Below are 23,145 nucleotides of genomic sequence, written 5' to 3'. Positions count from 1 at the left end.
AAAAGGGACGTGGGTGGTGCTGTGGTCTAAACCACAGAGCCTAGGGCTTGCCGATCAGAAGGTCGGTGGATCGAATCCCCACAACAGGGTGAGCTCCCGTTGCTCGGTCCCTGCTCCTGCCAACCTAGCAGTTCGAAAGCACGTCAAAGTGCAAGTACATACCGCTCCAGTGGAAAGGTAAACGGCGTTGGACCTAACAATCAGGGGTCCCTTTACCTTTTTACTAACTACAAAAAGGAACACATGAAAGGCAATAGGCATGAAATAGAAAAATCTAGATAAATGATAGTTAAATATATTTATTAGTGTTAAATAGTTTCAAACACTTAGAATTCCAAGTAGCAAATGTTTATTCCAATTTATTCTCATGGACTATCAGTTATATGACTGTCATAAAAATTGATGTTACATAACTTACACAAAAAAGAATGTAGTATTTTAAACATAGTATACAGACAAACATTCAGTTGATTCAGTGTGATTTACAATGCAAAGAAGCCTCATTCCTTTCAAAAGTTATTCGGCCAGTCCTATTTACAGAATTGCATTTCATTGACAGCTGAAGGAAACTTCCGAGTCCATTTCACTGTCTGCTCTTCAAAGTCTCCACCAACCTAGAAAGATTCAGCTTTGTGATTACATGTATATATAATGATAAAGCAATTATGAAGACTTAGTTACAGCAAGATGCCCAGCAGGCTCTATACTACATATACACAACATTAAGAATTTAACACCTGTGGTACTTACCACTCCATTGCCTCATCAAGTCCAGTGCCTTTGGTTGCAGATGTCTTGAATATCTGCCATTTTCTATCCTTCAGAGCTGGAAGTCCAAGTGCATTTGCCATTTCTGTTGGAGTCATAGCCTGTTCCATATCTTGTTTGTTTGCAAATACCACTAAAATGGCTTTCTTTAGTTCTTCCTCCTAAAAGAGGTGGCAGATTATGTCACAAAAGTGTATCATTCAGTCTTGCCTTAAGTCATGCAAAATACCTAAAGCACCGTAGAGAGGCTGGCTGAAAAACTGATTTTCAGTTATGGGTTTAAGTTTTTTAAAATTGTAAATAAAATAACCAAAGTATTTAAGAATTCTCCTTTCCTGCTAGTTTTGCATTAGAAATCACTGTATGAGAAGTTCCATTGATAATACTGTAACATCAAATACAGCCTTAAGTGTGAGCACTTACATTCAGGTGCTGAAGGTTCAAATGTATCGTCCTTATAGCCATGCATCTAAATCGGGTGGGGACCTTGGGCCCTCCAGATGTTGCTGAACTACAACTCGCATCAGCCCCACCAAGCACAGACAATGGCCAAGGATGATGGGAGGAACATCTATCTGGAGGACCAAAGGTTCTCCACACCTGATCCAGATGTATTCTATGTGGCTGAACAGCTAAATCTTCCATGGCCGCTAGTATAAGATCAGGGGGTAGAAAAAGGTATTTAATGGATCCTCATGGTCTTAAAACATGCTTAGGAGTGAAAAAATAGTAAAGGCTAGTGGTATATAATCTCCTGCAGTGCCCCTAATCCCTTTGCACTGTTCTTAATTCAAGGCAGCCAGAAACTTGAGCAAAATTACAAGAATCATCCCAATCCTTACTCTTTGCTCATGTGGTACAAGTACAGAAATCAAACACTCTGTATTTGCATATGACTTATGAAACACATGTGAAGTTCCAAAACTCCAAGGGATACACAGATGCTGCAACAGGTTGGGTGTGAAAAAAAATATTTTCACCAATAAATACATGAAAACTTGCAGAAACAGCAAGGTTGGTCCATCTAAAACAGATCTAAAACAGTCTCAGGTTGATAGTAAAACAATTATGAAATGGACCAACCTTGCTAAGCTTGGTGCTACTGGAAGGAATTTTTTTATTTTGTTTCAACCTTGCTAAGTTCACTGAGAGTATCTAAAACTATCTTTAAAAAAAAACAAAAGAACAAAAACCTCAGGTTTCCTACCTCCAACATGGCAACAAGCTCAGACTTTGAAATTCCAATTCTGTCCCTGTCACAGCTGTCAACTACATAAATGACTGCATCTGTATTGGAATAGTAACATCTCCAATACGGCCTGGAAAATAAAAATATTATTTAAATTGTATCAGGTGAAACAATCACAGCTCAATCATAATTATAGGACATTTCCTGGCTACCCTATTCAGTATAACCATAGATAAAATTTAGGAAGATTAGTTTCTACCTTTATCACACTTATAAACTCTGACATACAATCTGTAATATCTACTGAAAGACTGTCTATTATCTACTAATACCCAGTAGCTAAAACCCTCACACGATTTCCTATTTCCAATTTCTGTCACAAGTGGTCATAAACCGATCCAGCAACACTTGTGTGCCTTCAAAAATCCAGTCTACTTTCCATTATCAAGGAATTTTAGTGGCAAAAAAGGAAATAAATCTTAGGCAGGGCACATAAAGTCAAGTTCAGCTTAAGCAGCTTCAAACCCACAAAGAAATTCACCAAGTATGCTCAGTTCTGCTGAAGTAAGTAAGTTGCCTGTGCTATACCTGATGCTTGTCTGTCCTCCTAAGTCCCAGACTTGGAACTTCAGATTCTTGTAGGTTACTGTCTCAACATTGAAACCAATTGCTGGAAAAGAAAAAAGTAATTTAGCAGTGCATTTTTTTAAAAAATGTTGCAATCCAAATCATATTGTTGAAATCTGAATATACACATCTTTAATACTACATGTTAGTTTCTGTTCCAAGACACTATTTTATGAGTCAATAATGCACTCTATACATTGAAGGTTAAACCTGTCATTCATACAAAGCAAACAAGCTGAGTAAAAGAATATTGGATAGGGATTGGACAAGAGCCACCCAGTGTGTTTGCACATCATGAGAAGCCATGGTTAAAGATTTACCGTGAATGCACAATCACTCCTGCTATGCTCTTCCCCACTAGCAAGTGGAAGCAATGAACCATAAACCTTGACATAGCATTACATCTATGCCTGGGGGTCATGGTTTGTTTCACTCAAACGAACAATGATTGATAAGCCAAGAACAAACCATGTCCCCTGTGCCCTAATTCATATGAGATGCTAAGCTGAAAATCATGGTTTGTTGCTAGTGAGAAGGAGAAAAATGGGAACAAACTGCGCATTCAATGATAAACCATTAACTATGTCTCACCACAGTGTTGCAGAACCTCAGGCCCCTCAAACATCATCAGACTTGCCAGGTTTACCCATTTGACCTGTGAGGACACTTCTGCCGTGCAGTGTAAAGCACTCTGCATGGGGCATTGTTGGGGTTTGCAAAGTACTGTGCACTGCACTTCGCAAGCACTAATCCTGAGCTGATCACTGAGAGCTGCAAAGTCCTGTGCTTGTTCCTTTGGGTGCTCAGTTTGATTTACAACAGGTGGGCAAAAATGGCTCTCTGACAAATGGGCCTCCAGGGATAGGTGAGATAAGGATTTAGCCTGGCAGCCATTCCAATCCCCCACCCCTGCATTACCATGGCATAACACAGCAAAAATCACAGGATGGAATTTCAACGTGATATTACGAACATTGTCTCTGCCCAAACATTTTGGCTTGCCAGTTGGAATGACCCACCCTCTCTTCCTCATGTGCTGCTCTGGGATTCTCCCAACTCCCTTCTGAGGTACTTTTGGGGTGGGCGGGGGGGGGGAAAGCCCCATTACTCAGAGGAAAGTCCTTGCACAGGGCTTCCACTGGCAAGGCTTCTTAGGTGAATCCCTCCTACAATCCTGATTTTCTAATTAGGATGACCTAGAAACAAACCATAGGCTCATTTAGAGGGTATTTGTTCTGTCCATATTTGAATACACATTTCTTTAGCATTAATGTTAGATACTCAGCTTGCAATTCTATAAACATTTACTCAATAATAAATCCCATTGAATTCAGTGGAGCTTACTTCTGAACAGACATCAATAGGATTGTGCTATCAAAGAGTTAGAAATTTGAATTTCTAATTTTTAGTGATTTAAGGCAGTGACTCTGGGAGAAGCACAGAGAGAAGAAACACCATGGTGCATCTGCAGCAGCACAACTGGACTCCTTCATCTGCCCCAGCCACAATACAACATATCTTTCCCATATCAGTCTCTACAGCAGGGGTAGGCAACCTAAGGCCCATGGGCCACAAGCAGCCCACGGGGGTCGTTTAACCGGCCCATGAGCCACCCCCGAACTGAGCCGCCCTAAACTGGCACAGCGCGGGGACTCACTTCAGCAGTTCTGGAAATTGCGTCTGCGCAAATGCAGAAAATCGTGGGTGCATGCAATCTGGCCCACAGAGGGATCTCCACTGGAGTGAACCAGCCCAGGTGAGGTAAACCTTGCCGACCCCTGCTCTTCAGCCACAGCAGGCGCTGCAACCTTCCAACAGTTTGACTTTTACCTCCAAAGGTGCACCACTCCATTATGTCCTGAGACAGTAGGATGTCAATAAAAATTACATCTGTTTTAGGTGCATTTCAGTAATTGGAGATCGCCACATTTAAACCTTATTTAACAATGGATGAGGGAATAGAACATAGAGCATTGCATTACATGTGATGTATTGTGTTACATTTAGAAGAACACTTACTAGGAATGGTAGTCACAACTTCTCCAACTTGCAACCTGTAGAGAATTGTTGTCTTTCCTGCTCCATCTAATCCCAAAATTAGAATTCTCATCTCCCGCGTACCAAATAAACTGGAAAAGATGGTTGAAAAAAACCCACCTACAGAGAACAAGAATAATTGTCAAAACTGAACTGCATTATCATAGACTATCAAATATTAACAGCTTGTTTCCAAAGCTCTTGTGAAAAGAGACAAGACAGATTTCTTGGGGAAAGGTCTTACAGTCATACCTCAGGTTACAGACGCTTCAGGTTGTGCGTTTTCGGGTTGCGCACTACACCGAACCCAGAAGTACCAGAATGGGTTACTTCTGGGTTTCGGCACTCACGTGTGCACAGAAGTGTCGAATCACAACCCACGCGCATGTGCGCAGACACAGCGCTGCGGGTTGCAAATGTGCCTCCTGCACGGATTATGTTCGCAATCCGAGCATCCACTGTATTTGAATAGACTCATAGGTCATCTGCTCCAGTATTTTGTCTCAGCTTCAAAATGTTAATGTCCAATGTCTTTAGGAAGTATGCTAGTCGGCACACAACAAAATGTTGCAATGTAATTTTATCTCCTAAGAGGAGCTGCTCCTGTTCAGGGTTGCAGTCAGAGAGCAGGTCATTCCATATCCCCTTGCTTTTCTGTTTCTCTTTTCTAACTGACATTCAACAATGAGGCAGCCATTTCTTCTGGTTGCAAAGCAGAGAGAGAAAAGAGAAGCAGGGCTATTCTTTTATACTTTTATTTTTTAAAAATGTATAGAGCACTTTTTATGTCAAGATACAACTAAAAGCTAACAAAACATCAAGAATAAAATACAGCTACATGTAATTAAAATACATAGTAAAACAACCACATTAAAACATCTATTGCTTCTGCTGAGTGACCACCTACATTTGCCCCTCCCACAACTGTTACCCAACAACAGTCATTCAATTAGGCTTCCTGAACTGCTTCCATTCCAGTCAGTCAATATAAGAAGTTAACTTTTGGAACTGATCCCAGAGCTTTCTCCTCCCCCCTAAACTTCTTTTAAGAAAGTTCAAATATCAGCAATATAAATTAAGATATATGATTATATTAACATTGTGGGGGACTAAAGATTTCTAAATTATTTATTGTTTTACAATTACCATATTTTTTGCTCTATACGACTCACTTTTTCCCTCCTAAAAAGTAAGGGGAAATGTGTGTGCGTCTTATGGAGTGAATGCAGGCTGCGCAGCTATCCCAGAAGCCAGAACAGCAAGAGGGATCGCTGCTTTCACTGAGCAGCGATCCCTCTTGCTGTTCTGGCTTCTGAGATTCAGAATTTTTTCTCTCTCGTTTTCTTGTGATCTGGTGCGTCTTATAGAGCGAAAAATACGGTGTATACAATTAGAAATACTTCAGACTACAAAAGTTAAAAACTTTCCCATCTCCAGAATTGTTTTAAGATTCAGGAAATGGATGCCTGCCTGACTAAATACATCTGGTCATCTGTCCAAACACATCATAAGGAAGTAATGTGGTTACATAAGGTTATAATCTAACTCAAAACTAACCTAAACACATTTCTTTCTTCTATGCCAGGCACAGGCAAACTCCGGCCCTCCAGTTGTTTGGGACTACAATTCCCATCATCCCTGACCACTGGTCCTGTTAGCTAGGGGTGATGGGAATTGTAGTCCCAAACATCTGATGGACCGGAGTTTGCCTATGCCTGTTCTATGCCATTCCCATGTTTAAAATAGAAACTGACTTTTAACTAGAAGACTGTAGGCATATAATGTTTATAATGACTACTGTATGTTACGGTTTCACAAAAGTACACACACATTTCTATTTGCCTATTATTCTGCTAAACACTGTTACTACAAAACTCATATCCAAACACTGGCCCCACTTGCACGTAATGTTAAACCATAGTTTTAAAAAGCCTATGGTTTATCTAGCATGTACACTTTGCTCCTGCCTCACTCTGGATTGTAAGGAGGAAACAAGCCTGAAACAAGTGAGTCTGCCTTGTTTTGACATACAAACCTAGACTCATGACTGGTTTCCTCCAAACATTCCATTAGTAAAGCCAAGGTAACAAAAAAGAAAAGAAAACAAATCTTATTGTGGTTTGTTGGAAAGACCCAAACCATGAACTCAAGTTTGTACCTCAAAACAAGCCAGGCTTGTTTCCTCCCCTTCACAGCACAGCACAGCACATACTGAATTATTAGGCAATGGATACAAGATAATATAGGAGAGAAAATTAAAATAGGCACTGAATGCAAAGCTTCAAGTTGATAAGGCCCTCGGAGGATCCAAGCTAAGTGATTTTCAGTTTGACTTCAGTATAAAAGGTAAAGGTAAAGGGACCCCTGACCATTAGGTCTAGTTGTGGCCGACTCTGGGGTTGCGGTGCTCATCTCGCTTTATTTGCCAATGAAGCCTCCGGGTCATGTGGCCAGCATGACTAAGCCGCTTCTGGCGAACCAGAGCAGCGCACGGAAACGCCGTTTACCTTCCCGCCGGAGCAGTACCTGTTTATCTACTTGCACTTTGACGTGCTTTCGAACGGCTAGGTTGGCAGGAGCAGGGGCCGAGCAACAGGAGCTCACCCTGTTGCGGGGATTCAAACCACCGACCTGATTGGCAAGTCCCAGGCTCTGTGGTTTAACCCACAGCGCCACCCACATCCCTGACTTCAGTATAAGAGCATACAAATTCTTCTCCAAGAAGAAGAGAATGTAAGATTGTTCAACGCTTGTTTTGTATAAGGCTCCTGCAAGTGTGCCCTATGATTCCTGTAGCTATACTATAATCTGGACAAAGAATCAGTGCTGGAAGGGATCCCGAGGATCATCTAGTCCGACCCCCTGCAATGCAGGAATATGCAGCTGCACGCTCTAACCAACTGAGCTATCCTGTCTACATGGCAAGGTAGACTCTCTATTAGACTTCTGCTGTAACTTCAATTCCTCCCTCCCCTATCTAGATCTGGAGAGTTTCCAAAACAAATAAACTTCCTCAATACCAGAGTCACAGAAACCTCACAGAATTGTATAGGTAAAAGGGACAACACGGATCATGCTCTACCAACTGAGCTATCTCAGTGTCATATGAATAAAAGGACCCTACCCAAGAAGCCTACAATCACGCCCTTTCTAATTCAACCACCACTCCAACCACACCCACACCCACACCCACACCCACAGAGTATCATTCAGATTTCACAAAACTACCTTTAAAGAGCACTCACACTGGCTACACTCTTAAATCATGGTAAACCATAAACCATGATTTATTGTGTATGAACAAAATCACATATCACTCCTCCTGAGCTGGGAGGAATCAAATCATGATCCCCAGTGTTACATCATGGTTTGCTTCATTCTGACCAAACCCTAATCTGTAACCAAGATTTCTCCTTAATTTAGTAATCGTAGCCTGCTGGATCAAAACAAACCATTTGGACATAACACCATGCCAAGGATCACGATTTGTTTTCTCCCAGCATTAGTTGGCAGGAGTGCAGCATCCCTAACTGGGGCCTGTCTTTCCACCCAAATCTGCTTTCCCCAAATTAAGAGCACTATAGAAGAAAAGCAGTCTTTCATTATGGATCAGGCCACACAGGTACCTCAGAAGGCTGATAAACCAATGAAGACTCAACAGGCGGAGCCTTAACAATTATTTATTGAACAACAGCAATTTACAAAATCTTCAAGTACTGTGGTACCTCTGGTTACGTACTTAATTCGTTCTGGAGGTCTGTTAACCTGAAACTGTTCTTAACCGAAAGCACCACTTTAGCTAATGGGGCCTCCTGCTGCCGCCGCGCCGCCGGAGCATAATTTCTGTTCTCATCCTGAAGCAAAGTTCTTAACCCGAGGTACTATATCTGGGTTTGCCGAGCCTGTAACCTGAAGCGTATGTAACCTGAAGCGTATGTAACCCGAGGTACCACTGTACATTTCTTTTTTCTTCTGATCATCAGAAATAGGAAATTCCTTTGATGAAACCAGACAGCCCAAGAAATCAAGCCTCCTGGAGGGTAAGTACTCATCCCTGAGCTGGAGTCCAACAACATCTGGAGAGTTTACGGGATTCCCCGAGGAACGTGGTGGGTGTGCTGCTCCCAGGTCCTTCCCTAAAGCGAAGTGGCTTCGGGTGGCGCTGGGAGAGGCGAGGCAGCGCGCGCACCGGAGGAAGGCGGAGCTGGCACGGGAGTCCAGGCCAAGGACCAGGTGGGCGAGGACCCCGAAGGAATTCGTCACGCTGCGGAACCTCCCCGCCCACTGCACAGCAGCCGGGCGTAGGAAAGCCGGGCTCCTCAGCAGCGGCGCCGCGTAACGTTACTCGAAGGGAAGGGGAGCGGGGAGGAGTCCGCTCCGGGCGAGACATCCGAAGGTGCGTCTCGCCTCCCTTCCGGGCCGCGTCTGGCCCAACGAGCGGCCTGGAGCCCAACAGCTGCAGCGAGACGGGATTTTCCCTACGGCCCCAGCCTGAGGGCAACTCCGCGTGACGGGGAAGCTCGCCTGTTGCGACACGGGAACGAGAACCATCCCGGGGAAACGCAGCGCGCCGAGCGGCCTCCCTCGCGGGGAGAGAGACACGCTCCTCTCTCTCGCCCCCGCCGTTTCCAGGCGACCTGCTTCCCGCCCGGCCTGCAGCTGCGCCACCGCCTCCCCCGCCCCGCTTCTCCCTCAGCAGCCCGGCCGCCTCAGGGCCCTTTCCTCACCCATGGCCGAGGCGCTTTCCCGCGTCGCTTCCCTCTCAGAGAAACCGCGCCGACCCCCTCCGCCGCCGCGGCCGCCGCCGTTAACCCGGAAGTTGGCCGCGAAGCTGCTGCTTCCACGTCGACCGCCTCCCTCACAGCCGCTGGGCACACGGAGAGCAAAGCAGGGGCAGCGCTCCGATTAGGGCTTTCGACACGAGGCGCCGGAGCGCGGCGCCGACGGGGCTGAAAAGGGCTTCCGCCGCCACTCCTGTCAGGTGCTAAGGCTGGTGGGGATCGTGTGGCAGTGACACCTTTTTAAAAAATAATAATAATAATCACGATTTAAACAGCTACGTGACGAATCTGCCGTTTCGAAACGAGATGCCGCTTCCTTGCTGGAAAGTAGCGGCAGGAGGCGGGAACCGCTGAAGGGAGGGGTCACATTGGGCTGCGGGGGGCGGAGAGTTCTTGGCCCGCGTGGCGCCACGAGGGGATTCACGTGGTGAGAAGGATGCGCGCCTCTCGGTTTGGCTGAAGGAAAAACCCGTGGACTGGCTAGCGCTTTCATGTTACGGGAGCAGCGTCTAGGATCTTCCCGTACAAATAAACATTTGGTAGGATTAGTCCCCGGTGCGCAAAGGATGGTGCTTGACAGGCGAGCAACTTGTTATAGGAGGGTAGAGCAGAGGTTGCTGTTAAATATACACACTAATGCATGATCTCTGTAATCATGCGTGGCAAGCAGAAATTAAACTGCAAAGAAGTCCGCTTCAGTACTGGCTTCCAGAGGCGATTCAGGAATCAGGATACTGCTTGGGCACAACATTGCCCTCAGCCAAAGTGTTTCATGATAAGCTTTTAGAAAAAAACCAAAACCAATAGCACTCTACAATGTATCAGGTTAAGATCCACAGGGATAACCTGCAGCTGTCAAGTTCCCTGGAAGTATAGTCTGGAACAGCCTTGTAATTAGAACATTCAGCTGGTAATTAGGCAACATGGAATTGCATGCAGGTGAATGAGCACTCAATCACTTCTTTGTGCCCAGCAGAGAACACAAGTGGTTTGAGTTCTTCAACGGCCAGCCCACAGAAGGTTGAAGAATCTTTCTTTTTTTTTGTAGGCTTTTGTGGCCTTTTTTAAAAGACTGTTCTGGAAGTGACACCTCATATTTCTCTTACATTTTTGATAAACAGGGATAGAGTGACATGAGGGTTAAGTTTTAAAATCAGTAAGTATTTTAATGGTTTCAGTACATCATGACTTTTGAATGGAGAAGTTTTCACAATGAATACGTACACAATAAAATAAGTAAAATCTGGTAACCTAGATTCCCCAGGATACATTGCTTTCCCTTTATCCCTAACTGCATATTATACAAAACTACAAAACTATTACTACTTCTCTTTTGGAAGCAGTAAGGCAAGAGTACAGCTGACGTGGAGAATGGTTACTTATGAAGTGGGCTGATTGGTTTTCTACTTCTATTTTGGCAATCATCAAAGAATTGAATCCCAAAAAACAATCTTTATTCCCATCGGCATGGTTTGTACTTGTTACAGCTGTGAAAAATCAGCCAAGATCCCATTTCTGATCTAATTTGTTCTTTTAAATTACATTTCCTTTCCATAATAGTTTTGTTTTTTGCTTCTACTCAAGATGATTGTATGTATGTTATTTTAAAAATGTTTATTCCCCCCCTCTCAACAGGTGGAAATAGAAAGAATTACACAAAACTGATTCATTATTTGAATGAAAAAATATAGCAAAATAGTTTTGACCATAATTTAGAAAATGACACTTGTACAAAAAAATAACTTCAGTGAGGCAAAAGCATAAGTCTTCAGGTCCTTGATAGCCTCAGTAGTCCACGGATACGTCTAACGAGTGCTTGAATGAAAGTGTAGCGTGATCGGATCTTAGAATAGAGGCTTTCAATGTCAAGGAGCTTCTTCTGCAGTGATTCCCCAAAACTGTTGATGGCTTCAATCTGAAGCTAGAGGAGTGGAGAAAAAAATAATGTAACTTCTGTTCATTACACCCTGCTTCTTAAACAAACAAACATACATACATACTTTTCTTTCTTATTTAGAAATACCAGCTCTCATATAAAGTCTAATTAAAGTTATGTGGCTTTGTGAGGGGAAGGCATATCACAAACCCCTGAATGATAAAACATTGTTCTCAATGAGTTATTTCTCAAGTTAGGAAAAAATCAAAGGCTCAGAAATAACTGCAATCTAACAATGTACTCCTTTTAAATTTTATTTCAGAAGGATCTCATCCAGAAGTGAAAATGTAACTAGTCATCTTCAGTAATTATGTAAGATATAATGGGAAGCATGAATGATGGTCTACAAGTTCATCAGAGTTTATTCTATTTTTCTTCCCAAATAGAAAAATGAACTAGGTTACAGCTTGTTTGTCTGGAGCAGATAAAGTCAAAGCAGCAGCAGAACCAGAAGAGGAGTAGGTGCAGCCTCTTCTTCAGGAGTCCACACATCACACTAAACCAAGGTTTAGCTTAGCATTATGTGTGAACTGAGCCACTGTTTCCAGAAAAGACTATTTGAAAGATCTTACCTGATCTATATCAAGTTGGCTCACTCTGCTCAATCCACTTTTAAAATCAAAGTTAGGATCTGAACTGAAGGTATCTTGGAATTTTAAAAAATGACAATAGTTATTTTTAGGTACAAAACAAGCTTTCAAAATGTGTAACATAAAACAATTTATAGGACTGTAGCCTAAATTAAGTGCCATTGAACTCAAGAGCACTTTCAGCTTAGTAGATATGATAGGATTGTGATGTAGATTTCTAGCTTATTTTGTCTATACTGTATTTGCCTCTCTATACCATATCATCTTCCTATCCTAATTTTTCACCAAAACATACAGGTAGAAGTGACTTACTTGTCCCAGGCAACCAAACTGGTATTCCTTTAAGTCAACCTCTAGCTTTCAACTTGGCGAAGCCACAATCTGAATTTCTGTGACTTGTATGCAGGTGCAACAGTAATACACCTGGCTTCAGATGGTGGGATCTTTAAACTACCGCAACCCACAAATCAGTGCCATAAAGTATCTGAACACACGGAGGCACAGATAAAGATTCCACACTATATAGGGAAAAGGTAGTTAACTCATTCTTTCTTTTGAACTGAGAGGAAACATGACTTGGGAGATCTGAACCTTGTTGGTGGAATCTCTCCCCATCAAACTCCCTTATCAATGTTACCTGTCGCCCATCTACCACCCCCATAAAATTACTTGGCTAGTCCCCAAAGGACTCCTCCTGAAAGGACCTATTGAGGAGGTAGCTCAAAACTTTACAACATTCAACAAGTTTGCTGAACTTAACAAAATAATAAAGTACTTCAGTGTACATTTTGTTGAACAAGAGACATCTATTTTTAATGCGGCTGTGCTTGATAATCCAATTAAAATCAGTCCAATCAATGCAAGAAATCCCTCCCCGCACTACTGTGGTGCAGCAATAGCCAAAACTGCATTCAAGCACATACTGCTTGCACCAAACAAAAGTAATGTTTATGACTGAATAAAAAATTGTTACCACTAAACTTACTAAAGCAGGCTAAAAACCATTCAGAATTCATAATTACACTGTCATAACCTAGTGTGTAACTTTAGTCACACAGCATAATACAAGAACCCCAAAAGTCTGAGGAAAACTACCTTGTAATCTTCTGCTCTTTATCCGATTCCTGGAGGCCAAAAGAGAATCCTGAGAATCAGTAGGGGTACAGTGTAGCAGATAATGTTCCAGGTGCCGCCAAAGAATGAAAAGGCACGTTTCTATAATATCTGCAAGCATTTCTAGTAAAGGAAAATGCATATATATAGAGAGAGGGAGAGGGGGGGGGGAGAATTTGGAAATGAGGGCTCCTAAGAGCCCCTATATTGTCTCAACATTGTTCTAGAAAACTTAACCATCTTTAAGTACTAACACAAACAAGACCACATTTCTCCAGGGCAGGTCTTTCCCCACAACATTCATGCATATTTCCAAAACACAGGTAGGAGACAAAACTGTTGTTGATACTGTCCTATTGTTATCATCACCATAAACAACATCATATTTATACTTTGCCTCTTTCCCCGACAGGACTCAAGGCAACTTACAGATAAAACCCAAACCACTAAAAACATAAAAATTTAGAAGAAGAGTTTGGATTTGATATCCCGCCTTTCACTCCCCTTCAGGAGTCTCAAAGCGGCTAACATTCTCCTTTCCCTTCCTCCCCCACAACAAACACTCTGTGAGGTGAGTGGGGCTGAGAGACTTCAGAGAAGTGTGACTGGCCCAAGGTCACCCAGCAGCTGCATGTGGAGGAGCGGAGACGCGAACCCGGTTCACCAGATCAGGAGACTACCGCTCTTAACCACTACACCACACTGGCTCCCGACTCTTCTTCTTCTTAAAAATTTAACACTGAAACATATTTTTTATATGTAATTAGTTTGAATTCTATCAAACATACATAATTACAAAAAAGCAACAGCACAGCACTAGTCCTTTATTTAAAAGCAGTCAATTCCCAAAAGGCTGTTGGAACGAGAAGGGAGGAAGCCTGTCTAGTTTCCCTAGGGAGGGGGGTTCCAAAATCACAGAGAAGGCCCTACACTGGTAATTTCCCAAACAAACACGTGTAAGAAGAAACTGCAGGCCACCTTACCACCAACACACACTACTAAAGCATTGAACAATTTTAATAGTTTTGCATTACATGTCCAACAAACAAAAAAGAAATTAAGAAACCCTTAAGACCATAAACTACTTCTGCCTCTTAAAGAGAGGCCGAACCTTCTCTTTTACTACATTCCACTGTCTAGGTGTATGAATTGTGTATTGCTTCGTAATGATTTGTTGGGTCTCTGGACCGTAATAAAGATTGATGATGACATTCCAGTGTCTGGGAATGAGTTTCATATCAGTAACCAAAAACAAGGTTTTGACATTTTCTTATGTTACACTGTAAAATTCATTCTGATAAATTTGAAGGGCACTGGATCTAGTTTCTAGACCACTGATAATGCAGTTTTGTGATATAAATTATTCATTGTTAACCACATATCTGAATGAAGGAGACACTTCCATCTATCTGTAAGTAAACATCACAAGTTCAGGTTTGCAAGGAGTGAGTGCTTAGTTGGGTACCATACCCTGCAAGGTTTCATGATCTAGAAAAGTCAATATTTGAAGTGTGAAGATTGACGAATAAGCCCCTCTCTCCCTCAGATTTCATGAACAAGTTGTGAATTTCCAATCTTTTAAAAAAGCTGAAATTTCACCAGTAAAATTTTCAGTGTCTCATAATTATCAAAAGATACAGCAACACAGAGAAAGCAACTTGGCTCGATTGTTGATCAACTTCACCAACCGTCGCTTTGCCAAGATGTATTTTTGGGTAGTAGAAATTTTGTCAACTCCAGCAAGCATAACTGACTGGCACAACTGTGAAAAGAACAAACACACATATAAAGGCATACTAGACATACTACCATGTAGCTTGTTCACTAAAGTGTGTAGGAGCCCTACAGACTCCGCTACACACAAAGTCTGACTTTATCCTATTTTACAGAAAACTTAAAAACATGTTAATGTGAAGCCTTGGATTTATGATGACTGCTTTTGTTCTTAAAAGAAATCAACTTACATATTTTCAGACAAACTAATCCCTAACCTGATAATCTCTGCAAAGTTTGATGGGGAAAAATAGTTTAATTATGTCATCTTATTCTATCAGGGTAAGTAAAAATGTTTAGATTTGTCTAAACCCAGAAAGTTTACCTCACACTAGCCCTTCTGGGAGTTAGTAAGTATAAATAATAGATGTTGAAAGAAAAACCCAACAGGATGCTTTTCTTGAATCTTAGAATAATGTTATGGCCACTGATACATTTACTAAGCTTTCCTTCACCAACTGGTTATTTACAATAATGATACATTCTTTTGCATAATAAATCTGAAGGAGACTCAAAGAGAACAGAAGTTGGCTACCTCCTTTATCTCATCTGGTGGCAGTTGCTCCACATTCTGCAACTTGCTAACACTCTGACGATGGCTGTCGTAGTAACTGAAGAAGTCATTGGCACTCTGCTTTAACAGATAGACAATTATACCCAAGCCAGGCAAACGCCAATAAGGAATCACCGCTGCTTGAGGATCTAAAACAAATTACAATCCAAGTTTTAAAAATTAGCTTAAATTCCCTGAGGGGTGGTGGTTAAAGCCTAAATTTATAAACCTTGAAATTAATTTAATACACAAACTGGAAGATAAATTCACTGTAACCGCATTACTTATTTTGTGATAGATGTTTCACACAACCAAATACGGCTATCCGGGCAGGATTTTCAAAGCCTAATTACTATTTCTGTCATATAAAACTGCTGTCAAGATATAAGACTAATATATCAGATATAATAATAAATAAGCTCTTTAAAAGCCTGATCCACCATAGAAAATTTCTCAAACCTTCCTGCAGCATCTCATAACATGATGTAAAGGGAATCTTCAGTATATGAGAAAGAACATGTCGAGGTTCGTTAACTTCTTGCCAGTGTTAACTCAGCTTCTGGAATACAGTCCCTGTTCTACACCAGTAAAACCCAAACCAACCTTGCCGAGGTCCATCTCGATTAGTGGTCTCAGACAGGCTAGGAGTGAAAAGGCAAACTGTGTGCTCAAAGGTGGGGGCACACTGCATCATCAGCAACTGGCAGTATTCCATCACATTGGCACAGATCTGCAGAGGAAGATGAAAAGCAAGTTAACAGCAATCAAGTACAAAGTGCAGGCATGGTCACTTCTATCACATCCTTAGGATAATGGCAGAGAAAAGAAGAAACAGACATTTTACCATTGTGAAAAAGGGACTTTTAGTTGTATTACTCAGCTGAGGCTCACCTGTTGCATGGCCAGTTCAATTTCATCTCTCTTGTTCATTTTGTCTCCCTCTGCTTGATCGTCTTGCAGCTTAAACTGACGCAATCTATCACCACCACCAAACCTTGTTAGGAGGCCCAAGCACTGGCGCTGAAAATCAAAGGAATGTAGAGAAACTGATGACTGTTTCCACCTGCCAGGTATAGCTGCTTGTTATCTATTGCATGTCTGTCATGCCAGGGAGGAGAGAGTTGAATTCAAACCATTAACACGAAACAGTTGCTGTGATCATAAAATTGCATACCTGAAATCGCCCAATATGTCCTTGCAGTTCAATCTGCATCCCTTCAGTAACATCAAGGTCAAAATCACCTAGTGCTCCTAATGAAATATAATACAATAGGAGCTTAATACTTATTTTTATTCTTCTTCTGGTTAGAATGCATAATCAAATAAGCGACACATAAACATTAGCCCAAGAGTTTTTGTGAACTTTCCACGCCTATTCAGTTCTATGCAAGTCAAAAGTTTGCACATACTTTTATGAAGATAAGTGAGTTTGGTGAAAGAGATATTTGTATGTAACAAAGTTAATGATTAGAATGACTAGAAAGAGGGGAAAGCCAACCCTAACATACAAGCTCGAATGAACAGACTGTGTACATGGATAAAGATATGAAGAAGGCAGGCCTGACGGGGTGGGGAGGGCTGGAGTGGGGAGGGAGGAAGAAAATAAATAAATAAATAAATAAATAAATAAATAAATAAAGGAAACCAGATGGTATTTTGAATTGATTTTGTTATGTAAGCCTATTTTTCAGAAACCATATATATTAATGTTATGTAGTTAGGCATTGTAGTATGAATGAATTTTGTTCTGTATTCTTTGTTTTATAGAATATATATAATAATGTTATGTTACTAAGCAAATTTAATAAAACAAATAATAATAATAAAAGATTAGAATGACTATAAACTGGCTGCCAAAGGTACCCACCAGGCAGAGCAGCTTTGCTGATTATCCCAGTCAGCAAGGCCAGTTCTTGCAAGGACCCCACACTGACTTCTTGACACCGCAAGATTGCTTGGATAGTATCTGAATGTGATATTAGGAACTGCAAAACCTATAACGAAACAAGAAAGTATATACAGAAATAAAATTAAAATACAATTAAGAACTTTAGGACAACGTATCAGTAGAGGAGGCTTGGAAATAACAAAACATAAAACACGAAGTCTGCTGTGGGAAGGGAGTAACAGTAACGAATAGCCGACACCACTAGGAATTTCTTGCATTTTCCCTTACCTGTCCTGCAGCCTGTGCGTGCTCTGCCATACTTGATGTGAGGATGACCTGGCACAGTTGAAGAGCTGGCAGAAGAATCTGGCGATAGCGTTCTACAGGAGCAGGAATAAAGACGGGGGTTTCTCGCATTCCAAATATTCTGAAGAAAGGAGATAAAAGAAAATGAGAAAGTAAATAACTGGTAGATTTTAAAAAACATCACAGCAACTCATCAGAACATAATGTTATGAAAGCTGAGTGCTGCCCCCACACTCTGTCGAGTGGTAGCAAAAGTCCAGTGGGTTCCAGGAGCTCCCCATGGTTTGTCCTCCTTTGAAGAATCAAAGATGCGGAGGAGACTGACATAGGTTTAAGAAATATAATTGATTCACATGTTTACACCCTCAGTCTGCAAGAAGGGAATCCAAATCTTATGGCACAGTCATCTCAAGAGAGGCTTGTTCCTATCAACAGTGCAGCACAGGAGTCAAAGGCTGCAGAGCTACTTATAGTGAAATAATTTTGTACCACATCTCCAGCAAACACGCACTATTACTAATATACTTATACCTGTTTGGATAGGATCCTTCCTGACACAGCAGCATGAATTCAATGAAGGCATATAAATGTTAATTGTTGTAAACCACAGAGTGGGGCCTCAGCATTGAGAGATTTTGTTCTCGGGATGTGTTCGCAACTTGGGACATAACTCTGAGGACAAATTGTATGACACTTACCCCTGCTGATCTGTTTCTGGTCGCATGTCATATACCTGACACTGGGCAAGCTTCACAATCACTCCAGATCTACGTAACTCTAGTGCTCCCTGCTGTATTTTGGCCACTTTGGTCAGGAATGCCTGAAACATATTGTAAAAAATAAAGAAAATGAATTTTAAAAAGACCAAAGGTTATTTTTTTTAATGTGGCAACTCTAAATGTTTTTCTGTCAGCAACCTTAAAACATACCTTCAAGTTAAAACACAAAAACTGAATTATATTCGTTTATTTAACCCAGCCAATGGACATGATTTAAAATACACTTATTTAGATATGCTCATGCATATCTTGGATTATTAATCCAGGATTTGGCTGTGTGGACCCCAGGTCACTGAACAGTTATTAAGAACTTACCATTTTTGACTCATAGGTGTACAGTGCTTTAAGTAGAGGAGGCTGGGGTGTAAGTAAGCTTTGCAGCTTGAGGTCATCATCTGCTAGGCTATCTACAAGCACTTTTAGATAGCCACTGTTGGAGAGATACAACAACCATTGCTGCTGTTTATCTACAGAGATGATGCGATCAAGCAAGGCTAGTGCTAGCATCTGAAAAATAAAAATGAAAGATTAAATTCCTCAAGAAAGGATACAAAAATTATCTAATCTCTACTACAACTTATTTAAAAACTGGGTATTTCTGACCTATATAGCCTACTATGTTGAAATAATGTGAATGTACAATATCTGCAGACTAGCCAAGATGATGCCGGCTCCTAATACTTTAATGTTTTACATTTTCAAGCATGTCAACAAATATTGTACTATAGGAAGTTATTAGTCTACAGTTGCAGCTGCACATCTTGCTAGAATGCAAGATGAGAGAAAAAATGGTGTCCCAGTTTCAAGAGAAAACTAGTGAAATTTTCTTATTTTCAGTGACATTATTTTAAAAGTTCTGATAGTAAATCTGTGAATGGGCCACTAATCTGCAGATTTAAGAAATGTCTAAGAAAACATGCATTTAACCTACCTCCACTCTAGATCACTGACTGCTGTGACATCAAGAGTTGGGTAGACATTATCAAGGGGGATGGCAAATGTAGATGCTAATTTTAGTGGCCAAAACCTTTTTTATAATGTCCAGTTTGGTTGGTCATGATTATGTACATGCTATTCATCATTAACCATGTTTCATCACAAACTGGTGAACTACATTGAAACTATATGGACTAGTTTAAAAATGAAGAACAGAACAAGAGTAAAAACCAGGCATTCTTTCCCAACCTTCATAGCTTACATTATGTTTGCTCTTCATTACCTACTACTTTTTCTGCTATAGAAGCAACTTTAAGTACAAATGCAGTCATTTTTTCCAAATGTAAAAACTGAATGATGTAACAAGGAAAGAAGGCCAACAGCTACATTACTCAGGCACAGGTAGCAAACGTTTACCACACTTCACCTGGTATATATGTATTATCACCAAAAGCAAGTATGTAAGATATGAAAGACTTACTGAACTACTTTTTAAAAAATTCTAAAATGTCAAGTAATTCTTTAATAAATATTTGAATGTTCCAAAATTATGACATCAATTGTGACCTGAACCTGTTTAAAATTAAAATACAGAATATCTTATTTTATTTACCCGTCCAATTTCATGACCATCACAGGCATCTCGGCAGACCACCTCCATTAGGGCAGAACCATAGCTTTCAATAATTGCCATGTTTTCTCTCTGCAATTTACTGTAAGCATCTTCAGGCGCTGTTAAACGCTCCCACGTGGTCTTCTTGGCTATAAAGAGGAAGAAAATGACAAATTTAAAGGGGAAACAATGTACCAGAGCATGCGAACAACTACATATGCCTTTATAGGGAGGGGAAGAGGAGAGTATTTTAGTTGGAATGTTCAAATGAGAAAATAGATCCCTCAGCAAAGAACGTTACTTGTAACAGAATATGAACAAAAAAGCTTCTTCGGATGAACTCTGATGGGAAACACACACATATTTACTTCAGTGAAAGGACACAAGATGCCTTCAATGGAAATGTGCTCATGACAGAAGAAAAGTTACCACTGCATTCACACTTTTGGGTCACTGCAGTCTATGAACATAGATGAAATCAAAGGCTGGATTAGGGGCATGAAATAAAACTGACCAGTCAGCTTCATACATATATGGGACTGGGAAATAATGGTTTTGGGAAGCCTGAAAAACCCCCAGAAATAAAGTTATTATTGCTGATGGAGAATGGGGAGAAGTATGGGACTGTGAACTCTGGTCATATAAAGAGATCAAATATAGTTGCAAATGCAGCGCATGTTCTCTTTTCATCACCATTTTGTATTCTACCTGCTTCTAGGGTGTCTGGTTCATCTGGTCTCTGAGCAATCTGCAAGTAGTAAAGCAGTGATCCATACAGATGTGTTCTCACTCGCTGGAAGCCACCACCTGCTCAGACAGAAAAAAGGGTATTTATACTATGGAAAAAGACAGCACACATAAGCCATTATTCTGTTGTTATCCACCTCAGCTTATTTACAGAATGTTGGCTTTTGTAATGCACACGCCAATCTGTTTCCATAGAACCTGGGGAGCACATCAATCAACTGCTTCAAAGATTATGGAAACTATCTTAAAGTGGTCATTACCTGTTTTCAGAATGAAATCCAGAATCTTTTTCAATATGATATGTAGAGAAGAGTCTCCGATAGAGGCAAATCCCACCACCATGCCTTCAGAACCAGGTGGTGTTGTGAAAGAACCATCCAGCATCAAGACAAACTGCGAGTGCCCCGGCAAAGGGACGGCAAATGGCTCCTTTTGCTCTGTTCGCACACACTGACTTAAGTGGGCGGTCAGGGTGAACACGGCTGCCGCCACAACAGGCATTAACTCCTGAGCAGCATCGTCATTCAGGATCTTACGGGAACAAAAGAAAGAGTTGCTATTTTGGAACATGCTTGCGATACACGTCTGCATAATTCCTATAGGCATCTCTAATACAAATTACTATAAGCAGAATGTTCAATTTTAAATAGCAATGAGACAAATGTGTCTCAATCATGAAGCGGTGTGTGGTACAGAAACACTGATCTCCTTGCTAGACCCCCCCCCAACTCTCTACTTTGATTGGATCCGAAAGATACAGCTATGACAATCCAGGTACATTCAAAAGCCCACATCCAGCCTCCCAAAACTCCCTTGAGTAAGTGTTAAAAAGTCTGTAAAGTGATGTTGGGAAGCAACAGTAACAAAAGCTAAGTAAGTGGCATAGCTGACTCAGAACACACAGATTTTGTTAGGGGAAATTGCTGGTAAATATGAATGGATTGGAAACCATTAGATATTTCATAATTCAACTGTGCATTTTAAAAAAACTCAAAATGGACACCCAAATTGGCCGTCAGCGTCACCATACCATGTCATTTCAAGGGGCTTACCTTGTCATGCAAATCTTGTAAGAGATCACGGATAATAAGCTGCCTATCTTCAGGTTGTATAAGGTCCTGTGGGCAGGCAGTTAATATGATTTCCACCAACTGCCTCCAGGACTCCAGAGCATGCCGCTTAGCATAGAGACACTGAAGGAGCTTGTTCCGTTCCACAACATACTGGAGAATTGTGTTGATTTCCTGGACGGTCAAGGAAAGGGTTATCTCATAGGAGACCAAAAAAAGGCTCTATTTTTAAACAAAGTTGCAAAGGACATATCTAAAAAGTAGCTTCTGAGAAAGTTAATTTAGACCCTTGGCCTATAATCAAGCAGGGAGTGTGCACACATGTTTACATTCTCCGCAGTTGCCCAAGGAACCCTAAGACTGCCTTTCAAACTCAACCAAGTTTCAAAAGCAGCTTGAGGATTTTGCCGGGGAGCTGCATAACGGGGGGGGGGGGGGGGGGAATGCCATCAGAGGAATGTGGGTTGTCTCCCCATTGAGATTCCCTTTAAATAGCAACTCAAATTGCTTTCTATGCACCCCTTCTGGGCAGCAGAATTCTCAGTCTCAGTTTTCCTTAGAAGCGATGCTCTGCTTCATCGTGAAACCAGCATCACGGTCACTGGGTGGCCTTAGGGAAGACAAGAATTGCCAGCGCTACCTACATCCAAGCCCTGCTGACACAATAAATGAAGTATTGCAAAGTAATTTATCTGAAAGCATTTATAAAGTGAAAAGAGCTATATAAATGAATGACAGATATTGGGCTCTTCTAAAAAACAATTAGTAGTAAAATAATCCGTGCAGCTGTTTTTCAAGAAATGGCCACAACTGTGGTTGAGCACATGCTATGCATGTCAAAAAAAGTCCTGGGTTTAATCCCCAGCATCTCCATGTAGGGCCCTTGCTTGAAGTCAGTCAGTGTCAACAATGCTGAGATAAATGGACCAATAAATGGATTCTGCATATGGCAACTTCCCAGGTTTCAATCAAGCTTACACATTTTAAGTGGCTTACCTCCATGAGCAAAGGTCTCTGCCCAAGGGCTGCCATCCCTTGTAGGGCATTAACTTCAGCAATCAGAACTTTGTGGAGATGCTAGAATTGAAGAACGGAAAGTGGTGTCTTTTGTTAATCTATTATGTGTAAAATTTGGAGACAACTGTGAACATGAAAACACTGCTAATTCCCTTTCTGATTCACTTCATTCATTTCATATTTGGGTCCACAATTTCATTTCCATCCCAGTTCAACTTAAATGAAACAGGCCAAGGAAAATACAACCATGTTCAACTTGAAATGTCAGCTTTCCTTTTAAGACATTCAATATAAGGCACTGTGTTTTGTAAAGAAGCTGGCACAACAGTGGTATGAACCTGAAGATAACCATATCACTATCAGGTATGCAAATAAAAGCCTATATAAATTATTCCAACGTTAATTCTCACATTTGAGAGGCT

At 41.2% G+C, this 23,145-nt stretch overlaps 2 protein-coding genes across 2 annotated transcripts in view; both read right to left on the bottom strand.

The window, feature by feature from the left end:
• Window positions 1-283: 283 nt before the first annotated feature.
• On the bottom strand, window positions 284-9,507 carry ARL1 (ARF like GTPase 1). The gene is made up of 6 exons (XM_079991947.1): window positions 9,349-9,507; window positions 4,604-4,741; window positions 2,546-2,627; window positions 1,976-2,087; window positions 751-929; window positions 284-614 (listed from the first exon to the last, which is right to left on the bottom strand). The coding sequence occupies exons 1-6, from the start codon at window positions 9,350-9,352 to the stop codon at window positions 584-586; spliced, it is 546 nt and encodes a 181-aa protein (XP_079848073.1). The 5' UTR covers window positions 9,353-9,507; the 3' UTR covers window positions 284-583.
• A 1,327-nt stretch (window positions 9,508-10,834) lies between these two features.
• NUP205 (nucleoporin 205) overlaps window positions 10,835-23,145 on the bottom strand; it is a 33,776-nt gene continuing 21,465 nt past the window's right edge. The window contains exons 27-43 of the mRNA XM_079991871.1: window positions 22,703-22,783; window positions 21,689-21,880; window positions 20,897-21,167; window positions 20,598-20,696; window positions 19,890-20,038; window positions 18,656-18,847; window positions 18,260-18,381; window positions 17,544-17,682; window positions 17,235-17,361; window positions 16,542-16,618; window positions 16,259-16,387; window positions 15,971-16,097; window positions 15,350-15,516; window positions 14,680-14,803; window positions 13,024-13,152; window positions 11,911-11,984; window positions 10,835-11,323 (exon numbers count right to left, since the gene is read on the bottom strand). Of these exons, the coding sequence (XP_079847997.1) occupies window positions 11,171-11,323; window positions 11,911-11,984; window positions 13,024-13,152; window positions 14,680-14,803; window positions 15,350-15,516; window positions 15,971-16,097; window positions 16,259-16,387; window positions 16,542-16,618; window positions 17,235-17,361; window positions 17,544-17,682; window positions 18,260-18,381; window positions 18,656-18,847; window positions 19,890-20,038; window positions 20,598-20,696; window positions 20,897-21,167; window positions 21,689-21,880; window positions 22,703-22,783 (2,352 nt within the window). The 3' untranslated portion in view covers window positions 10,835-11,170. The remainder of the gene's footprint in view (window positions 11,324-11,910; window positions 11,985-13,023; window positions 13,153-14,679; window positions 14,804-15,349; window positions 15,517-15,970; window positions 16,098-16,258; window positions 16,388-16,541; window positions 16,619-17,234; window positions 17,362-17,543; window positions 17,683-18,259; window positions 18,382-18,655; window positions 18,848-19,889; window positions 20,039-20,597; window positions 20,697-20,896; window positions 21,168-21,688; window positions 21,881-22,702; window positions 22,784-23,145) is intronic.

This window comes from Podarcis cretensis, assembly GCF_951804945.1.
Source record: "Podarcis cretensis genome assembly, chromosome: 10".
Classification (NCBI taxonomy): Eukaryota; Metazoa; Chordata; class Lepidosauria; order Squamata; family Lacertidae; genus Podarcis; species Podarcis cretensis.
This window is presented reverse-complemented; position numbering and strand designations above follow the sequence as displayed.

Excerpts from the sequence above, each read along its gene's own strand:
- ARL1 (XM_079991947.1), bottom strand. Across the intron at positions 2,088-2,545 it reads GGAGGACAGACAAGCATCAG|GCCGTATTGGAGATGTTACT; the intron begins GTATAGCACAGG and ends TTTATTTTCCAG. Across the intron at positions 615-750 it reads CTTGATGAGGCAATGGAGTG|GTTGGTGGAGACTTTGAAGA; the intron begins GTAAGTACCACA and ends GAATCTTTCTAG.